Consider the following 9769-nt stretch of genomic DNA (forward strand, 5'->3'; position numbering starts at 1 on the left):
AAAGTATAAAATGCTGAAACAACATTGTATGTCTCGGCAGCCTGTGTCGGGCCTGGTTAAAAACCATACTGTGTGTGTTTGACCTGTGTGTTTGTGCAGGACCTGGAGACAACGTGCCTCCAGTGTACGGCCTGGATGTGACGGACGTGTCGCGGTGGGAGGAGACGGTGCTGAACCCTGCACTGCAGATACTGGACAGTCTCTGTAAGGTGTGGCCTCACTACGCTGAAACTGGCAGCTCTTCATCCTTCTGACTCCTTTGCTCCTTTCCCATCTTTCTCTTGCTTTCCCTCCCTCCTTTATTCCTCATTTACATCCTGTTCTCTTTGTTGTCTCCGGTTGGCTTCTGTTTCCGCCAACATTTGGTCCCTTTTTCCCACGTCCTTATTTTGTCCTTTTCTAATTTGCTTGATTACATGCTTCTTTCCTTTCCTCACCTCCTTTTTTTGTCTCCATCTCCTCTTTTCTCCTGACATGTTTCTCAAAAAGCCTCCCCTCTTTCTCTTCATTCTTCCTCTTTGCTGTAGTTGTCTTTCCTTGTCTTTTCTTTACTCCATTATAACTCTACCAACTCCATTTATCTTCCTTCCTTTTGGAAATGTCAATTTTTCTTTGCTCCTTTGGTTCTTCTTCAACTTCCCATAGTAATACTTTAACTGTATAGAAGTATTTACAGTGCAGTCAGCAGTGACTGCACTGTGCTCTTCCCCCTGAGTCGGGAAGCAGCCTGAGACACGGAGACTTGTGCTGGTTGAAAATATGGCTGCCAGTGTCTACATATGTTTTCCAGAAATAGCATTTTAGAGCTCCTAAAAAGGCCAGTTTGATCTGGATAAAAAGCCGATACATTACAAAACTTGTGGATAATCCTAAACGTGTGCTCTTGTGTACAGGCCCTGAATCTATATGGTTGTGTTTCCATCTCCGTTTTTAGTAAAATAAAAGCGTTATTAGTACTAGTGCTACCTAGTGTTTCCATTGAAGGGTGTTTTGCGTATGAACCCCAATTATAGTCTTGCGACATCCCATTATCTCGCCCCACTAGGCTCAAAAGCATTTTGCATTTCCATGGTTTTCAACAGAAGACGCACCATCTTGTCTGAAGTGGTCCTACAAACTGGTTTCCATTACGGTTTTTTATTGCGATATTTCGTTTTTTGTGCATTTCTAAGGGTAACTTTGACAGCGACTCATTCTCCCACACCAAAGTCCGTAGAGAAAATCATCATTTTTAAGCTCACAGGGAAACAGGAGCTGCTGGTTCACTGCTTTCACTTCAAGGATTTCAAGGCTTTCAAGCACCAAAGTCACAAAGTAACACATTTGAAGTCACTGATGGAGGCAGCAGTGGATCAACAACTCCTCTGTGACATGATGTAAAACTCAATGCCTTTTCCTCAAACTTCCTAACCCTTGTTAAGTGACTAAAATCTGTTTTATTGTGTCCCCACTGGCAGACATTAGTGGCAAGTGGGCGCAGAGGGCAATAAATGAATAAATCTACTGAGCTTAAACTCTTTGGCCCGACTAACCCAGGGTGAAGAGCCGACCGTTCCACCAATCAGAGTGCAGGAGGCGGGACAGAAAAACAAACGGAATCTGCGCGTGTGCGATCTGTGCGACAAAGTCATCCTCGGTGACCTGGAGTGGACGGGTGAGGCTTGTTGACCCGCGTTATGCCATCGCCGCACAATAGAGACTGATGCTCAAACCTGAATCTGACTTTAAATCTCTTCACCTGCAGCTCACCTGAAGTCTAAGAAGCATCACTATCACGTGAGGAAGAAGAGGAAGACTGACCCCGCCTGTGACCAGATCACTGCAGGAGACGAGACGTTCTCAGAGGACGCCGTTGCTTCCCAGGACGCCAGGACGACGCACGAGGAAATACCGGTGACACTTTAGTAACTGCACTGACTCTGGGGCACACACATGTTTATTCAGGCTTCCAGCAGGTGGAGGTTTCCTCGTAGGCTTTAAAGAAGCGCGGATCTTTTTGTTTAGCCGTTACATGAGAGGAACTCCGGGGGAAGCCTGCACTTGAGATACCATCAAGTACCCGCCTCCCCACTGAGCTCCATTAGTTCCTCCAAATCCTAATTTGTCAAAGCGCTTAAAATTCAAAAGGCTGAAAGCTCCTCCAGCTCTGCAAATTCATAACGCGGATCCTTTCTGAATGTGGATTATAATGGACATATCTAAGACTCTCTACGTGCTCCACGTTTTCCATTACTGTGTACTTAGGCATTTAGATGATTTCTTAAAGAATTTATATTTTTAGTGCCTGTAACTGAAATGGTGACCTTTCACCCTGTTGGTACGGACTGGATCTTCCATTTCAGGCATTTTTGTTCCCTCTCTCTTGGTGTTCCGTTCACTTTAACAATAAATGAATACACACCAGGTCAAAGGATCTGATATTTTCCTCAACCAGTGAAGGAATGTGATGTCACTGCATGAACGACACGAGAGGTTTTCACATGGCATCGGCGCCGCTTTCACCTTTATCCCACTGGCATCTTTACACAGCACAAGCACTCTGTTCTGTTTGCCTGCCGCCACCCTCTTTTACTCTCATTAAACACATTTTTCTCCGACCTCTTTGTTTGATAAAGACGATGATTTACAGTGTGTCACCGCGCTTCACTGGACTGTAGCGGAGCTCATTTTCTCCTCTGACAGTGGTATAAACCCGGCGGCTCAAGCTATTAAGGAGAGAGTGTGTTTTCCCAGGTCTTTGTTTATGCAACGACATTTGTACATCTTTGAAACCAAGGTGTGCCTGCCTACTGTAAAACCACTTACACAATACCTGGTGTCACTCCAGCAGCCTCGTTTAATTCCTTTCACTCCTCCCCTCCCTCCCTCTCTTTCTTATTGCCTCACCTCCTTTCCTAAGACTCTCAACACAATTATTTGGCATCCTCGACTAATACTCTGTCTTTCTTTAAGCCGAGACGTATTCTTTCAGGACGAGTTTAAGTCACAGGCTCCCGGTGTCTGACCTCATCCACATGACTGAAAGTATTTTCAGCCATATAATAGCTGGAAGTGTGTGTGTGTGTGTGTGTGTGTGTGTGTCCCACATTCCCTCCTTCCAAACTGGGTCAGGCCTCAAGCTTACTGGGGACTTACCGTACAGTAGGGGAGTCACACTGATAACCCTTCTCTGTTTGTTTTTCTTTCCTTGGAGAGTATTTTTATCCGTTTTCACAACTAGCGTCGCTTCCCCTGCCGTGGTTTTTTTTTTATTATTATTATTTCTGTGTAATTACAAAAAAAACTCAAACCATGAGTGTGAGTTTTTTTTTTTTTTTGTTCCATCACAAGTCATTTGATATGTACAACACACCTCGCATTTCCCAACGCCGTGCTATGTGTGGTATGCTCTTATCTCAGGTGCTCGTCTGGCACCTCCAGGCACTGCTGAATCATTCCACATTTAAGAAAAAAAAAAAAAAAGCCTTTTGCAATTCAGTGACATAAGACTTCAAACTCTTTTAACTGAGTTCTCACACACACACACACACACACACACACTCACTCGCAGAAGTGGAGAAATAATATCACAAGGCTAATTCGTGATTTGTGCACCGTGGTGCATTGGATCATCTGCGGAGACACGCACGCACACACACATGCACTGTGTGAACTCATTAGCTGCGGACAGTGAGCACAATCAACACACTAGAGCAGCTTTGAAACAGGAGACAGTCAGCTGTGCCACACACACACACACACACACACACACTCCCTTTTCCCTCTTCTTACCAAGAGCTTAGTCATGCCAGTATGTTTGGGTTTGTGTATAACTGTATCGGAACAACAGGCCACACAGTAAGTCACCGGGGCTCATTCCTCCCTCTGTCTCTCTCTCTCTCAGTCCAGTCCAGCGTTGCCCTACGACGGCTCAGCTCATATGGCTGTATATGTTTACAGAGCACGCCCTGTTCTATACATGAGGCCCTCAGAGGGGGAACCACAGGCTGACTTATGAAACACTCGCTCCAGTCCATACAGTACATGCTGCTTGTCTGTATCTGGCCCATCTGCCACAGTGTTTTAGCCTCTTGTACTTGGCGTTTGTTTGCTTTTTATTAATACTTATGATCATTCTGCGATATTATATCTTTATATCTATTATTATATTATATATATTATGTGTATATATATAATTCTATCTATTATCTATTTCTATCTTATTATATATCTTAGTCATGAGGAAAGTGTGTTTTCTCAATTTTTTTTAATCTAATCTTTGAAGACTGTACACAAACATAATTAGCCTGTACAATATTATAAATAAATGATTATTTTTATTTTGTTCTAAAACCATTCTGAAACCAATTTATATGCAGGACAGGACGGGATGTATCTCTACAAGCCTTCATTTAAACATATCCATAATGGATGAAAAACGGCCTCCATAAGAAAACAATTAAATTAATGATTAAATGATTATGTCTTGTAACTTACAAATCAGCCATTAGGAATAAGTAGAAGCAGCTTTGTCCACTTCAAAAGATAAGATAATGTGTATGTATGACGACGTGTTGTGCATTCAGAGCTTGGCTTGTAACAAGTGGTCGTTTGAGTTACTGCTGCCTTTCTATCATTCTGAATAAGGCTGTTCATTCTCATATATACAGCATATGAACAGACATAGTCTTCCGGGTTCCATCTGAAGCCAGCGAGGAAATAAGAACATACTGAATCGTCTGTGTGGCGCCAACAACCACGGCACTTTTAAAATCTCATAAATAACTTTTCTTCCTCACGCTGATGCCCAAACGGAACTTCAGCAAGTCTGTGTTCCTAAACTGATGTTCTTTCTACTCTCCTTGTTCTTTTCTGTGGAGACCAGTTTACGTTATCAGGAAGAAATAGTCCCAACACACAGCTTCCTGTAGAGCAGCGTGTTGTCTGATGTGATGAAACACACGTATGAGCCAAATTTAAGATTTTTTTGTGCGCGTGTGTGTGTGTGTGGCAGTGCCCACAACATCACACAGGGCTTTTGTTGTTGAACTTGCAAAGCCTCTCCGCTGTAGTAGTGTGTCATCCAGTGACTGTGCGTCTAGGTAATTTGACGTCCACTTAATCCTAATCTGTAATCGCATTTGACTAAACATTCTCTGCCATCTGGCCCCTGGCGAGACGAAAAAGACACTCGCGCGCACCTGCACACACACACACACACACACACACACACACAGTGGCTAATCAGATAGAGCAGCATCTGTACTTGAAGATGCTGTTGACTGGACTCCTGAGAAGAGGCCTCATTTATGAGAACTCTCCCTCTGTATAATGTGGAGTATGTGTATCGATAGCACAGAAGGACACATATTTGGGGGAGGAGCAAGGCCTTAGACGCCGCATGGTTTTATAATCTCCGAGTGTACGGCTGTAGAATGTGAAGGTCTTACTTTTGCTTTTGTATGTGACAGGGGTGAAGGGTCAAACCTTGACGCTACCAGCTGTTCAGTGAGTTTGTTTGACTTTTATCTCCAGTACGGAATGCTCCTTCTTGTTCGCTTTGGCATTTTTTTCCTCATCCAGTCTCACAAACACTGGTCCAACTCTGATGTGTGTGTGTGTGTGTGTGTGTGTGTGTGTGGGGAGGATGTTTTCTAGGAATAAACGCTGACCTTGACTTGACCTGTAGTCCTCATGGAGACCAAAGCCTGGTCCTAATGAGGCAGCACCTCATTTGTGTTGTGAACTGTGTTTAAGTTAAGGTTAGGGTTAGGCATGAAGGTTTTTACGTAGGTTGTACAAATGAATGGAGGTCAATGCAGTGTCCTAACAAGAATAGCTGTGCAGTTCTGTGTGTGTGTGTGTGTGTGTGTGTGTGTGTGTGTGTGTGTGTGTGTTTGTGTGTGTTTCCTCTGTTCAGGGTCAGTGTTTTTCTGTCAGTCAGGAAAAGACGTGTGTGTGTGTGTTGCGTAACCATGTGAGAAACACAACACTGTCAGGTGTGAGTCCATCAGATAAGAGAGCGTATTCTTGTATTTTGTGGATTTGCGAGGACCAGGAAGTCGTATACATACGGAGTGAGGACTTTTTGCCTGGTCCTCACTTCTTTAACAGGGTTTTTGGGGGTTAGGACCTGATTTTAGGGTTAGGCATTTAGTTGTGATGGTTAAGGTTAGGGTAAGGGGCTAAGAAATGCATTATCTCTGCAGTATGAGGGTCCTCACTAGAGCTGCAACTAACCACTATTTTCATAATTGATTAATCTGTCAATTATTTTCTCGATTAATCGGTTGGTCCAGAAAATATCAGAAAAACTCAAGAAATGTTGATCGGTGTTCGTCAAACCTGGAAATGACAGTGTCCTCAAATGTCATGTTTTGGTCCACAAACCAAAATGATTCACTATTAATGATTTCTTTGTTATCCAGAACAAAGAAATGACGAAAATATTCACATTTAAGAAGCTTAAACACTCGGAAATCCTGTTTTAATCATGAAAAAAGCTTCAAACCGATTAATCGATTATCAAAAAGTTGCTTGTCGATTTATTTATTAATCAATTAATAATGGATTAATTGATTGTTTCAGCTCTAGTGTGTGTGTTTCTGTGAGTACTACGACGAGTATTAGGGCCAAAACCTTAGAAAAAAATGGAATCTTTTGCGAATAAAGACAATCATTATTCACGCAAACTCAGATGATCAGCGTCTAGATGAGGAACGCGGAGTTACATTTTGATTGGGGCTTCAGTAAGTTCATGATAAAAAAGAAATGTATTCTCGTAATATTATAACTCTTTTCTCTCTTCAGTTTGGCCCTAATACAAGTGGTTTTTGATGTAAAAAAACAACAAAAACAAACACATGCTGCAGCTGTTCCGTCACCTCTAGCATTGTATGTGTTGTCCCTGTATGCATTCTGGATTTTACACACACACACATACACACACACACGGCCAGTGCTGCACAGTAAGGGATGAGTGTGCTGCAGCCTAATCCAGCGTGGTTTTATGGCGTTTCAGTGTCATGTGATGTATGCTTCCACAGCAAGTGCAGACCATCATTTATTGATGTGTGTGTGTGTGTGTGTCTATAGGGATGAAGCAGGGTTAGTGAGTTCATGCAGCTCTCTCTCTCTCTCTCTCTCTCTCTCTCTCCCCCTCCCTCTCCCTCTCTCCCTCACACACGCTGTCTGGCTCCTGCGGTGGCTGCCATAAGCGAAATGCGACCGAAGGAAAAGATGTGATCAGATCTGAAAATCCTTTCAGGAAAGTGTCCGAGGTGCAGTCCATGCATGGCTTCCTATAGTCTCTCTCTCTGCTTCCGTGTGTGTTTGTGTGTGTGTGTGTCTGTGCTGCATATTTCCTGTCTGATTATGTAATGCAGAGGCTGCACGGTACTTTTTCTTCTTCTCCTTCTTCATCTACCCTCCCCAATCCAGAGCATGACATGTCTTCCTGTTTTTCCAACAACCCAGTGAACTTCTTTCCCAGGGCAACACATTATTGGTCACACACACACACACACACACACACACACACACACACAGAGGGAGAGAGGGAGGGAGAGAGAGAGGGAGCAATCTCTTTTATCACATATTATAAGTAATGTGCTTATTTTAGACAAAGCTGCTTACACTTGTATTATTTCTGGTTGGCTACATAAATGTCATTGTCTCACTCTGTCTCACGCAGTGTGTGTGTGTGTGTGTCCCAGCTTCTTTCATGTCCTCCCAAATCCACTCCTTCATCTTCCTGTCAATCTCTCGTCTCATTTATCTCTGCTTCACCTTTGCTCTCCGGCAGAGAACAGGAGTGCCACCTCATTAAGGATCACCCTTACACATCTTGTGTGTTTGTGTATGTGTTCATATTTATTGTGTGTGTGTGTGTGTGTACAGGGACCAAACTATTCTCTGCAGTATACTGTATTTGAGACAAAGAGGCTGTGTGTGTGTGTGTGTGTGTGTGTGTGTGTCTGGTTTTCTCTATTGTCACTGACTGAAGCCACGGAGCCGGCCTTTTCCCGCCAGTGCGGTGTTTTGTGGGCGGGATTTCAGCTGTGTTCAGCAGCAACAAAGAGCCACAGCTTCCCGCCCGTTATGCAAATGATCCCGAAGTGGGCGGGGCCAGGACCCTCCCATGCTGCAGTGTTAACCCTGTCACTCCTGGGGCTGGAAGACAGTGAAGTGCGGTTCTCTTCTGTTCTTCTGACCTCACGAGTACAGAGGGTTGTGGAGAGTAAAAAGTAATGTCAGTGCAAGGCTGATATATATGTTCTAAAAGCATAGGGTTTCTTGGAAACTTGGATATTTTAAAAATAATAAAGGAGAATCTAACTTAAAGCTGCGCTAGTCAGTCATTTTGATTCTTTTATTTTCTCTGCTGATAAATCAGTCTTGACTGATGATGATCAAAAACACCAACGCTTTAACTTTGGGAATCTTCGTCCACAGTGAAGTAGCTTGACCAGGACAGTCAGTTGAATTAAATATACCAACACTAGTGGGGAATCCATTTATTGACTACCACTTCTTGCACTTTCAAATATCCAATTCTTTAAGCTGACAGAGCATGAAATTGTCTCCATCAGTCCAAAAAAATATAGCGGCCTGGAGTTTTGCCATGTTTTGTCACTTGTATTCTTCTTCTATGTACTGATTTTCAGGATTAAGCCGGGGGGTGAGAACTGTGGCTCAAATTCAGATTACCCAGGTCACAGAGAGTCTGACTGAAGTTGTATAGATGCAGTGGTATTTTTGACCCTCAGTCACATGATCTCCATGTGTTGGTCTTGATTTAGTGCAATCTCAGTCAGACTAATGTGTTTTCATGTATTGAAAGTCTGGTTTTAGTTGGACTAACAAATCTTTTTTAAATTGAATGTAAAGGGTTTTTTTGTTTGTTTTATTTTTCTTTTAATTATCTACACCCTTGGTTCTCAAACTGTGGTTCGTGTACCCCCAGTGGTACGAGAGCTTCCTCTGGTGGTACTTGGATGGAAGCTGAGGTAGGGAAGCACAATTTTGTCAGAAATACTAAACCTATTCTAGTAATACAAAGCTAAATGCAAACCGGTGAAATATTCCTTTAATCTAATTTCACCATACCAGTGTCTACCAGTGAGTAAATGTGAGGAAGAGGAGGATGCTGAGAGAGCAGTAAATCTGCCTCCTGTTAAAAGTTAAAAGTCTGTTTGCTCGGTCTATTTACACCACTGTATTTAACATTTCCCACCACAATTTAATGATGAACTCCGGAAATGTTTACACTTCTTCTAATAACATCGTAGATCTCTCGGAATGTTTTCGCCCCGTTTGTAGCGTTGTTGACGTCTGTAGAGCTCTTTGCCGTCTGCTGTTGCACTTTGCTGCTTTTATCAGTTAAGTTATGAGCATCCACAGCAGACACGCCAGACCTTTGACTGAGGCAGCTGTGAGCGAGACGCATGAGAGAGTCTCTTTCACACTGTTCACCGTGTGGACCTGTCACTCTGCCGTGTTTCTTGTGAGGCTCGAGTGTGTCTGTGTGTGTGTGTGAATTAAGTTTTTGGGTAACACCTCTTGATTTGTGAACTTTGTTTTTCCTCCATATTCATATTTGAGTTTCCTCTTTGAGATGCTTCTGAAGCTGTCTCACCTCTGCCCACATGTGCTTTAACGTCTTACAGTCTTACTTCCCATTTTAGTCCTCTGTGAACTTCTGCCCAGTTTTAGTTTTGCTAGCACTGGTACTGTGGTCTTCTAAACCTGTTACATGATGATGAATGTCGAGTCATAATAAATGTAATCC

General features: G+C 43.0%; 1 protein-coding gene across 2 annotated transcripts in view; it reads left to right on the forward strand.

Moving 5' to 3' along the window:
• Nucleotides 1–2597, forward strand: part of trit1 (tRNA isopentenyltransferase 1) — a 34871-nt gene extending 32274 nt beyond the window's left edge. For both annotated transcript variants that reach the window (XM_044052571.1, XM_044052572.1), the window contains exons 9-11: nt 100–209; nt 1537–1654; nt 1745–2597. In XM_044052571.1, the coding sequence (XP_043908506.1) occupies nt 100–209; nt 1537–1654; nt 1745–1905 (389 nt within the window). In that variant the 3' untranslated portion in view covers nt 1906–2597. The remainder of the gene's footprint in view (nt 1–99; nt 210–1536; nt 1655–1744) is intronic.
• The last annotated feature ends 7172 nt before the right edge of the window (nt 2598–9769 follow it).

Source organism: Solea senegalensis, linkage group LG20 (assembly GCF_019176455.1).
Source record: "Solea senegalensis isolate Sse05_10M linkage group LG20, IFAPA_SoseM_1, whole genome shotgun sequence".
In the NCBI taxonomy this organism is placed as follows: domain Eukaryota; kingdom Metazoa; phylum Chordata; class Actinopteri; order Pleuronectiformes; family Soleidae; genus Solea; species Solea senegalensis.